Here is a 12,321-nt window from a genome sequence, read left to right as displayed (position 1 = left end):
CACTTGCAGGGCAATTGTAAAATATTAACTAATTTTCTAGAAAGATGATTATTGGGAAACAGTACCTAAAAAAGTCTCAGGAATATCACCCTGCGTCCACACAACAAAGAAGAATTTATACTATATCATATTCTGTTTTGTCCAAGAAAGAGATACACTGAGAATCTATCTCAATGTTGCTGTACAAAAACATAATAATAATATACTGTGTACGAAACTACTGCATACATGAAACGATTTGATAGACATTTCTTCAATGAAAGTAATTTTGAGATAATATAATAGTTTACTTCACACAAACTAGAGGGCAGCACATACATAACTAGTGTGAGTGACACTAATTTTACTGCTCTGTAGGTATTTTTAACATTGATAAAAGGTGAAAAAGAAAGAAACAAATGGCACCACAGTAGTCCCAACCAATCACGTTTTTGCAGTCGCAACTTCCTGTTATGTAGGTATTTGTATACCCGCAAAGCATGATGTTATAATGATACAACGTATTTACAGTAGTAACTGTCGGAGAAATGAACTTTGTTACAGCACATAATACTCATAGAAGTAAAAATAAGTATATATTTTTAGTATATTTTACCCTCACACTAGCAATAGCTCAATTGAATATTGTCTTGTCAGCGAAGGCTCAAGAGAAAAACGAATTGGAAGTGGACGTCGTTAGGAAACCAGAGAAATGCGACAAATTAAGTAGAATTAGCGATATTCTATCTGTGCATTACCGGGGTTCCTTAGCTGATGGTAGAGAATTTGATTCAAGGTTTGGAACCAATTGCTATGTATTACAATGCTAAAAGATACAAAACTAATGTTAAAGAACATAACCAACTTCTGTAACTTACATTTTCATTAATACGTGAAATTTAGGTATTTAAAGTAAATAATAGATTTAAAGAGCAAAACCTGCTGTTCTTAATATTTCATTTAACTTGTTATTAATAAACGAATATGTACATTTGTATGAAATGCTGTGGTTCCCGATCTGTTAGCGGCAAAATTGGTATATTTCCTAGCTAAATACTTTTTTTTTTTAATCGTGCTGTTGTAACGTGATCAGAATTATTTTCATACATATTTTCGTTAGGCTTACCAAGTTTTTAAAGGAGATAAATGCCACGCCCACCTACGAAAATCTCTTGTTTATAAATTGTCAATAGTTCTATCTGATGTTTTATAACATATTTATATCCAACAGAAAATTGAAGTTTTAGTATATCACATAAAGTATCATATTACGTTATTTTCATTGCACAAACTTGTTTATTTCGCCTTCCGATCTAGAACTTTTCTCGAGGGAATCACATCGAGTAGCTTAGTTGAATGTTTAAGGTCCATACAGCATAATTAGAAAAAGAAAATAAATCATGATAGTTACTGGACATTGTGTGATTCGTGCGCATTATTTTGATTATTTATTCCTTCGTGTTCATATAAATAAATTTTTAGTGTAGTATTACTATTAATATAAAAAGTAAACCCAAGTTCTATCGACAATCGACAACAAAGGTGATGAAAAATTATTCATGAAGTATGCTCGCGAGTTGCTACTACGTTATGCACTTCAGTATGGTAATATTCACCGAGCGGAGGTAAGATGTTATTTATTTGAAATCTGCAAAAATTTAGAAGAGGTCTTGTTTTTTAAATTATTTTTTGAGAATCCAGTAGATTTATCAAACATTCTTGGAGCCGGAAGAATATTTGCGATTCCTGAAAGGTTGGTGAGCCTAATTTTAATTCTCGTGTGCGTGCGTGTATATATATATATATATATATAATTATATTTTACAGCCTTTTCCGTAAAAAATAAATATATTTAAATGGTATACATTATGACCGCACAGGGTTGTGTTTATGGCTTTACTACATCTGGATTTTCAAAACTATTCTAATTGTATGGACGAGCGTATAGGTATGGGGAGATGGTGTAGTTGGTAGTATTGTATCGTTTAAATTGCACCTATATATGACTCAAGCGTATTTATTGGTGTAAAAACAGCCTTAAATATCATGAACATACGTCATTCTCAGAAAAATCACAAAACTTTTCCAAAGGGAGTTAACGCCAGAACCCTTCATATGTCTTTGCCACTTAAAATGCTTTTTCATCCAAAACATCTATGAATTGATGGGTTCCCCACAGGTACAGTGGTAAGTCTACGGATTTACAACGCTAAAATCAGGGGTTCGATTCTCCTCGGCGGACTCAGCAGATAGCTTAATGTGGCTTTGTTATAAGAAAACACATATATGAATTGATGGATTACGAGAAAATGAAACCTGAGGGTCACGGGTTCGAATCCCTCTCACTCTAAGTATACTCACCCTTTCAACCATGGGGCAATCCCACTATCTATTGGAGATGCCTAGCTGTCTTACACTGCTAAATTAGGGGGGGTTAGCACAGATACCCTACGTGTAAGTTTGAGCGACTTGAGTAGACTTCTGCCTACACTCACAACAGCCTTGATAGATAATTTTAAAATTATGTCAGTATTCACTTTTTCTGTGTTAACAGTGTTTTGCTTTTTTTTTTAATTTTGCGCATAGCTACTCGAGGGCTATCTGCGCTAACCGTTCCTAATTTAGCAGTGTAAGACTAGAGGAAAATCAGCTAGTCATCACCATCCACCGCCAACTCTTGGGCTACTCTCTTACCAACGAATAGTAGGGCTGATCGTACCATTATAACGCCCTCACGGCTGAAAGGGCGAGCATGTTTGATGCGACGGGGATTCGAACCCAAGACCGTCGGATTACGAATCGAACGCCTTAACCCACAAGGCCGTGTTAATAGAAGTAATGAGCATTGATTGATATAACTTAAAAACCCATGTTATAATAAATGCTAATAACATTTATGGCGAAAATATATAGAAGTAAGTTTCTAGTAATTTCAAAAGCTTTACACACATCACGTAAGGGAAGTTAAGTATATAGGCACTTGGGAGTTAAACAGTCCCAGTGTAAATATAAGTGTAATAATAATAAACAGTCAATAGCAGTGTTACAGTCTAGTGTTTTCCTGCAACTTTTAAATGAATTTGTTTTCCACAATTCAAGTTGGCTATACAACCAAAAACAACTCATTCAAAAATTGTAACTTGAGAATTATTTCCATTTAGTCAATTAAGAAAGGCATGCAACTGTAAGTTTTTACACTCACTCAAAGTTTCTGAAAGCAATAGCCCTTAAATTTCTAAAAATGCTTATATTTCGAGTGTAATTGTTACTTTGTTTTATCAACAAATATACCAGTATTGATTCACTTAGTTAAACGTATGTTCAAATAGAAATGAAAAAATTCATTCATAAGTTATTCATATAATTGTTCTTATACTTTCTTTTCCAATACTATGTCCTGCTACATAATTTTTTAAATTGTTTTTTTTTTGTATTAGCTACAACCAAACAGAACCATTTCAATTTCAGCTTGGGGCTGGCCAGGTAATCAAAGGTTGGGACCAAGGCCTGATAAGCATGTGTGAGGGAGAAATGCGTCGATTGATTATACCCCCTCACTTAGGCTATGGTGATTTCGGAGCAGGTGTGTTATGGACTTGAAAGAGCAGGTGGTTTAAATCATTACCATTAATAATGCAGCAACTTTCACCAGCTGCTATTTGTGCTTTAGTAAATACGGAAAACTGACAAAAGGTGTCTTTTAATTGGTAACTTTTCAAATATTCAACTATTTGTAAAACTAAATAAAGTTAAATGGTATTATATATCCAACTAATGCAGAAAAAATACATTTAATTTTTTTTTAGCTTTAAAAGTGTTTATTGGTTGAACTAAGAAGTCACAGTTAGGTGTGGCATTAATACACCAGTAATCATAGACATTAATATTCTGTGTCAACAGATAGCCAAAAAAATACTAAAAGGTGTTTTTTTTCCTTCCTAGAGTCAAAGGCAAAAAGTACATCATTAAAATCAAACTACAGAAGATAATTGAAATATAATTTAAAAATTGTATTCTCGTTTTTCAACATTCACAAAGTTTTAAAAAAAAGTATTGTTATCAGTGTTATTTGGAAGTGTATAGAACATATTATTTAAAACTAAACAATTGGACATATCTTTTGATTGAATTTACTACTAAAAACAAACAATTGCGTAATATTTCAAACTACAGGTTTAAAAACGTATTTAATTTACTATTCAGGGGAAATAATACCACCTAAGGCAACACTGATATTTGAAGTAGTACTTTTGGAAATTAAGGATGGTCCACCGCCAGTTAATGTGTTTAAAGAAATTGATGTTAATAAAGATAACCAGCTTACTCGTGAAGAGGTAAGACAGAAGTTGTTAACTTCATGGAATTAAACGTACATCATATAATTTACTAAGTCTTTAACATTTGACTGCTTCAAGTTTTTCTAACCAGAATGTTGGATATAATTGTTTATTTTTGTAAAGAACAGATTAAAACAAGTTTAAACTTATTAAAAAGTGTTCAGATATACAGCCACGAATGCATGCATGGAAGTTTGATTATTTTTCTGATGTAAAAATATTATGCTGGTACAGCTGTAATGCCTATGGTAGCTGATGTTTCCTACATTGTCTATACAGTTCATTGATTTTGTGTGAAAAACCATGCAATTGTTCAAACATTTCCTGCCAACTTTCTTCTAGATTTTATCCCATAGCACCTGTTTTTTCTAAATGTTCAGGAGGGAAGGACTGCTTAGCATGATATCTTTTGGCTTTTTATCTCACAAATTAGAACCACCCTTTCAAACACTGCATATAAGGAAGAAATAAAGTTGCTCAATATGCAGATCCAGGAAAAAGTCTCACCACACAATGCCTCACCTTCATTATTACTGACATTTGTTTTAATACAAACTAACTTTTGATATTACATCCCTATTCATAAATACAGTTTTGCAAAAATTTGGTGTTACATTTATAATGCGTAAGATGCATACTCTGTGAAACATTATAACTGTAATAAGACTTGAATGTGGTTATCAAATGAAGTTGACTGCCAAAACTTCTCTGATGCTTATAAATATTCTACAGGTTTTTGAATGATGTTTCATTTGTGTGTTGTGGCTCAAGTTTTTCTTCATGTGAATTGAATTGTCATATTTTTTGTTTTGTGTTCAGACAAAATTTTTTTTATGTAGATGGCTTCTGCATTTTCCAATTTTTGGAAATTTGTAGTCTCTTGTATTTAATTGAAAAATGTGTTTGACAAATGTTTTATTGAAGTAGAGCTGTTTCTTTCTGATGAGATGCCAATTTTATGCAAAAAAGTGGTGAATTTTTTGTAATATGTAATTTCTCATCTTGAAAAATACAAGTTATAATTCCCAAATTATCTACATAATTAGATTCCACTTTGAAACAAACCCACCTAAAATTGTAAACAAACAAACTTTCAAGATGTCTTTAAAAGAAATAATAACTAAAAAGGTAGACTGTGTAATAAATACTTGGATGATACAATATCCTTCGTTGTTTTTTTCAAAACCTGGTGAGACATTATCTGTATACCAAACTACATAAATAGATAAAGCTAATATATTTGTGCAAGGGTATAAATTATATGGGACATTAAGGAGCAGATGTTTATATACACCTTACTTTCCTATCTTCCATTTATAAAATAATCCATCCTTAAAATCCAGCATTACATTAAAAATATACCAAAATTAATATGCTAATACAGGTATCTGCCAAATTACGAGTAACTGACTAAAGATCAATTATGGCAGATTTCAAAAGTATGTGTTTTCTGTGTTTGTGTTAAAAATTAAGCAAAAATTAGTATATTAACAAGTAAATATTTTATATTATATAACAGCTTTGCCTACATCTTTGTTATTCTAAACATCTGAAAGAGCTATCTTTGAATCACCATACCTAAATACTATATGTACATATAGGAAAGGCTCAGCATGGCCATGTGGTTAAGGCACTTAGCTTGTAATCTGAAGGTCATGGGTTTGAATCCCCATCACACCAAACATGCTCGCTCTTTCAGCTGTGGGAGCATTATAATGTTATGGTCAATCCCACTATTTGTTGGTATAAGAGTAGCCCAAGAGTTGGCAATGGGTGGCTGCCTTCCCTCTAGTCTTACGCTGCTAAATTAGGGACAGCTAGTGCAGATAGCCCTCATGTAGCTTTGCACAAAATTAAAAAAAAAATTAAAAGTATAAATTTTCAAATCCTTAAAATATTAAGTGTTTTCATTAAAAAATATATTTAAAAGAGATCATCAAATTGTATTTAAATATTTTTCTTAAGTGTACATACATGCTTTAACACACTGATGATATTAAAAATGTTACAAATGATTTTAACCTTTTAAATTTTGTGCAATCATAATCTTTATACCCATAAAAGATATTTACTGATATTTAAATATAAAAAATAACAATTTAAATGTTTTTCAAAAACTAATCTTTTCTTTACAATTTCAAATGAATAAACATTACAAAATGTTTCTCTAAGATTATAAATTTTGACAGAGGAGACTATTCAACTTTTGGGATTACAAGTCATGAAAAATTTAAGGCTTCAAGATGAAGGTCAATAAAAATATTTAAAACCAAATAAAAAATTAATTTACTCATTTGAGCATTTGATACTTTAAAATCTAAGTACGGTAGCCTTAGAATGTTAATGGATATTTGGTAAATATTTGAAACTTGTTTAATGAATGTAAGAAAAATACATGTTTAGTAAAAATCGCTTAAATTTTGTGTTAGGTAAAGAGCTTAATAAGCAATCGCAAAGAAAAAAAAAAGAATAGAATAAGTGGGTGATTATCTGGAAATTTCTAGACTGACTCAGTATGTGGGGAAATAATAAAATAACCTTTCAATAATTATTTACTCCGTATTCCACAGAAATCCTTCGTGCCATAAATTTGCAGTACTGTTTACTGCTCTGAAAATTCATGTGCTCCTTGCTATCTACATGTGTACACGCGCTCTTCATTTCCTTCAGTAAACACACACACACACAATATCTGTAGGTGTTTAGGTTAAAAATTAATATTTCTTAAGAAACATTAATCCCCTGCTCGAAGACTAAAACTTCAGTAAACGTTTTGTACAACGTATTTAAAGCTTATCATATTTTTCAAAGGTCTTAGGACGTTAGGATTTAATACTATATGTTAACCCGCAGAAACGTGTTATTGCAACAGTACGTTCTTTTTTAAATGCAGAATTTCTAGGTTAATAAAATAATTCTAATTGCAGACACCGAAATTAACTCCGTGTCTTGGGCCTAACATTACTTTAGTCATTATTAGGTACAGCCAATATTTGATAGAAAAATAAATTAACACTGTAAACGTGCATTTTTTTTGCTTTAGTCTAGTTAGAGTTGCACATTATCGTACATAAGACCACCAAAAATCAACTTATGATGTTATTTTATGACACAACATTAAACCATTTTGTTCAATATAATTGTTATCTTTTCCTTACATTCGTTGAACTAAAATACATGCACATGCGCATTTAGATAGTAAGGTGTGCGCACGTTTTCAGAACAGATAAAAGCGGAGTATGATGGTGATAAGTAGTAAATCAAATTGTTTGGACAAAAAACGTGAATGTGGTACCGAGTAAATAATTATTTAAAGTTTGTTAATTTACTGTTTCTTCACATACTGAGTGTTATAATATTACTGATAGTATACAGTTTAGTACTAACTAAATAAATAATATATTTATTGATAGTATTAAGTAAGGTAATGTTTAGCCCTAACTTAGTTAAATAATAAAGTGTACAGGCTACGATGCTAATTTATCGGATATATGTGATACGTAATGAAGGCTTAATTCATGTTAATCCTAAGGCAAATAAACTTGCAGATGTCAATATCTTCGATTAGAAATATTTTGTATTATTCTCTAAATCCTGTATTGATAAAAGTAATGTTCTCAAATATTTTGTAAGGCTTCAGTTACTCGCAAATGAAGTATTGCAGAGTATTTTAGGGCAGTGTAAGAACCTTGCAGATGTGAATGTTTTCCAGCGTAATGAAACATAGTAATTAAGTTAGGCCTCATTTTTTCAACGAAAAACGCTTAAAATTTTACGTTGAAGCTAAAGGTTCGTATTTTATGTTTATTAGTATTGCCACGTAATGATGGACTATTTTATTTTTCATATTAAACAATTTCTAAATGTTATTGATTTATTATTGATTCTTAAAAGAGATCAAAAACTCCAACGAAATGTCAGACATTAAAGTTTACACATACTACTGAGGTAATAGGTCAATTATGGTGTGACTGCACTTACTAATGAGAGTTCAGTAAAAACTGAAAATAATGTGATGGATTTACTATAATATATCCATTTTAATATCGATGTTTGTTAAACTTATCTATAAACGTATATTACTTATGCTGTTAAATCTGTATTACAAAACTTCTGCCTGTTTACTAAAACTGTAGAAGATTCTTAAGTGTGAGAATCAACAATATATTTGCATATGCAAACATTAGTATATTGTCTATATTGTACTGGATGAAATTTCTAGAAACTGTCCTCATACCTATAAATGTAACCAACATGACATGCCAAGAGACAGCATATATTATTATTGGTTTGCTATAGTAAGGGTGCCATAAATCTCAACAGCCATAACAGTGATTGGTACAATGCTTAATTATTGAGAACTTCATATATTTGACCAGAAATGTGTAAAATTTTGAACATTATAAACCATTTAACTTAAGTGGATTCGCATTCAACATTAGTGCTTTTATGAAAACTTTACATAACTTCAGTGATGAAATAACTTGGTGTGTGGCCAGTAAACTAAGAAAAATACATAACTAGCTAGCTTCCTGTTAAGTGAATTAACATGCCAAACATGAACCATGATAAGACATGATGGAAGTTTCAGACCATAAAGAAGACTTATCATTTGTTAGTTTGTTAAACTTTTGCACATAGTTCATTATTTTTTAATAACAGTTAAAATTGTTAATTGTGTTATTGTTTGTATATTAAAATATATTTGTATTATAAAAGAAACTGTATCAATCTTGTTGGTAAGTATCATAAATTGGATACATATCAATATTTAACTTCTAAGTCTAAATTACAGTTTAACTCTGTTTCAAGCTGTTTGAAATTTTAATATGTAATTAAATAAAATGGGGAAGTAGAAGAAAAGAACAATTGAGTGGTGACTGGCAGCAACAGATCATTTGTTGTCTTCATAACCAGTCAGTAATTACTTAATGTGTTTTATTTCAGTATTTAATTTTACTCTTTTTACAAGAAGTTCATTGAGCTAGTTATGTCAAAAGAATATCTCTCCTGTTATGAAATTTAGTTCTGTTTATTTTTGAAGTAAATTTATATAGTGTTGGGTATCTGCAGTTGTGGTTGATGCTATAAGCATTACAGTTTAATCTACTCTATAATACTAGTTATGGCTTTATAAGAAGTAAATTTTTGCTTATTACCCTCAAAATTTTTTTTTTTCTAAAGTATGTTTGCAAATTATATAAAATTATCATGGAGTGGAAAACCTGATTTGTGTTTTCAGAACAATAATTACAAAATTATAATTTTTTATGTATTAGATAGAATGAATATATAATTTACGTGTGAGTTTAATTAAAGTTTCTTGCCTTTTGTAGTTATCCTAATAAATTAAAATAGAATGTTGAAATTAATGGACTGACTGTCTGCTTTTATAGAGTAGGATGATATTTTGGCTTTTATAATGAGCTGTTTCTTGACTTGAAGATCTCTGTATTGAAGCCAAAATGTAGTCCCACTCTAAAACACTGCAGGAGTAGCTACTTAAACCAAACCTTGCTATATCTACAATGTTTAAGATTACTGAAATATGTATGTATGACTTGATTTCCTTAAATTGGCAAATTAACATATAGTTTAGAATATTTAGTAGCCATCCTAAATTTGTAAAATAAAATATTCCTACTTGTGCTGCACAAATATTATAGTATCTTATTCAGAGTTAGAAAAATTTGATTTAAAGGAATTGAAAGAGGATTTCATTAAGTGTCATTATAAAAAATGTTATACTGATTGATGGTATAATGGTTGGGAAATACAAAGTAAAGATTTATCCCACTTGCCCTATTCATTTTTCAACTAGGTATCTGGGTCAGTTTTACATTTAACAATAAACAGGCATGTGAGTGGGAATAATTTAAAGAATGGTTCTCCAAAATGTAAAATAATTTGGTCTAGAAGGAAACTAAATTTGTATAATTCTTAAATATAAAGCAATATTACAAAGGGAGATTGTTGTTGTTTTTTTTGTAGCAGTAACAAAATGTAATATGTAACAATGAGTACCTCCAGCCAGGAAATATAACTTGAGGATTTGTAAAAAATATTCTGAGAGTATTATTTAGGATTTAAAAAGTATGATTTGTGGAAACTTGTGTTAAAGAAATGGCTCATCTAAGACTTTCAATAAATGACCCCTCATTTTCAGAAAAATGTGTACCCATCAGTTTGTTTTAAAAACATTCTTAAGTTTTGGAATTTGAAAAGGATAAAAATTTTATGCTTAGAGAAATATTTTTAACACATTTGTTTTGTAATCTTTAAATTTCAGTTGAAATTAGTCAAAAGTTTGTTTTTAAGTATGTGATAATTAAAGGGTTAAAATAATTCAACACATACTCTGTTATCAGAAATGTTAAATTGAGCAAGCAGAGTTAATAACTTAAGTATATTTTATCTGAGGGCTGTATTAAATTTCCCAGGATTTACAATTTTTACAGTTAAAGTTGTTTTTAAATGTATTCAATAATAAGTTTACATTTTTAGTGTAATAATTTTAATTGTTTTTCAAAAGGATTCTATATCATATGTTGTTTTCCTGATTTTGTTTTGTGGTTATTCTATCCTGTTTGCTAAAGGCTCTTCCCATTTGGCCTCAAGATCATCTACAATAGTCTTGACTAGTTCAGTAGACTTGTAGGGAGTTACTGGGAACTGTATTTTAACATATAAAGATAAATTACAAAGGACGGTTCAGTAATACTGGACAAGTGATATTCACATTATGAGCACGAAAACAGTAACAGTAGTGGACATGTCAGGATCATACGTAAATCTCTGCCACTAGTAGATAATACCTTCAGAGTAATATTTATGGTACTGATTAAAAATGTGAACTCTTCCCTGAGTTGGCAATTTATCATAAGTTGTCATCGTTTACAACAAATTACATAACTCGGTGTCATAAATCTAGTCAACATTTTTAACATGTAGTTCTGAAAATAACTTTGCAAGGAGTATTAAGTTGTTGGAATATTATCCAGTGTTCACTTCAGTCTACAGTTTATACACGTAATAGTCCCATCATAATGTAAACCTAAGTATACACCCAGGCATAAAGAATATTTCTTTCTTAAAACTTACAATAAATAAAGTATTGTCATAAGTTTTTGTCTCCATAGATGAGTAATTATTTAAAGAAGAAACTTCCGGAAGCTGAAGCAATTGGAGTAAAAGATCTTCCTAGTCGAGACAAAATTGTGGAGGAAATTTTTCAACACGAAGACAAAGATAATGATGGCTTTATTTCACACGATGAGTTCAGTGGCCCAAAACGTGATGAACTGTAAATATGTTAATATTACACTGTAATGTTTATAGCTTCATATTTTAGTACTGTACTTTGTGTGTTATAATTTTTTTTGTGTGCTTTGTGGAAGAAACCATTCATGAAGAAAGGGTTAAAGAGCACATGATAAGTGTGCATTAAACTTGGAGCATTGGAAATAGAAGAATATGCTATTCTGGGTCTTTCATTTCATATGTTGTAATATAGAAAGCCAGCAACCTTGTTAAGAAAGTTCTGTCTATTTTCTTTCTTAATTCTTTATTAAGCTAAAGGTGGTTTATTTGTACCATTACTGTTAGTATATTAAACAAGTTCCCTTTCCTTTTATGATTAAGAATATTAAATATTATCTTTTTCCACATTGGAAAGAACAGGGAAGTGATACTTTAATCCATGGTAGAAAAGGTTTTAACACCTGCCAAAGTACAGTCTCTCATTTCACCATTTATTGAGTCTCATCAATAATAGTATATTTGCCTTTGTGAAATACCGGTTAGCATGGCACTATCCCTAATTTTGAATGGCTGACCACTAGCTGGGAGTAACAAATTATACTTTTTACTTTATTTATTTATTATTTACTACTGAGTATCATTTTAATTTTTGTATGGCAACATCAAGCACTTGCTGTAAATAAGAGGAACATTACATTAATAATGGAGACCAAGAGTACAAGTTGTCACTGGGTAACATACAACA

General features: G+C 30.5%; 1 protein-coding gene across 1 annotated transcript; it reads left to right on the top strand.

Annotated features, from left to right (window-relative positions):
- Positions 1-470: 470 nt before the first annotated feature.
- Positions 471-11,949, top strand: LOC143247273 (peptidyl-prolyl cis-trans isomerase FKBP2-like). The gene is made up of 4 exons (XM_076495041.1): positions 471-775; positions 3,417-3,562; positions 4,183-4,313; positions 11,456-11,949. Exons 1-4 carry the CDS (start codon positions 528-530, stop codon positions 11,621-11,623), a joined length of 693 nt encoding a protein of 230 aa, XP_076351156.1. The 5' UTR covers positions 471-527; the 3' UTR covers positions 11,624-11,949.
- The last annotated feature ends 372 nt before the right edge of the window (positions 11,950-12,321 follow it).

Source organism: Tachypleus tridentatus, chromosome 3, assembly GCF_004210375.1.
Source record: "Tachypleus tridentatus isolate NWPU-2018 chromosome 3, ASM421037v1, whole genome shotgun sequence".
Classification (NCBI taxonomy): domain Eukaryota; kingdom Metazoa; phylum Arthropoda; class Merostomata; order Xiphosura; family Limulidae; genus Tachypleus; species Tachypleus tridentatus.
This window is presented reverse-complemented; position numbering and strand designations above follow the sequence as displayed.

What these genes read in the sequence shown, in the direction of transcription:
- LOC143247273 (XM_076495041.1), top strand. Translation starts at nt 528, where the DNA reads ATGAACTTTGTTACAGCACATAATACTCATAGAAGTAAAAATAAGTAT. An exon ending in CTATGGTGATTTCGGAGCAG is followed by an intron (nt 3,563 to 4,182) that starts GTGTGTTATGGA and finishes TTTACTATTCAG; the next exon opens with GGGAAATAATACCACCTAAG. An exon ending in ACCAGCTTACTCGTGAAGAG is followed by an intron (nt 4,314 to 11,455) that starts GTAAGACAGAAG and finishes TTGTCTCCATAG; the next exon opens with ATGAGTAATTATTTAAAGAA.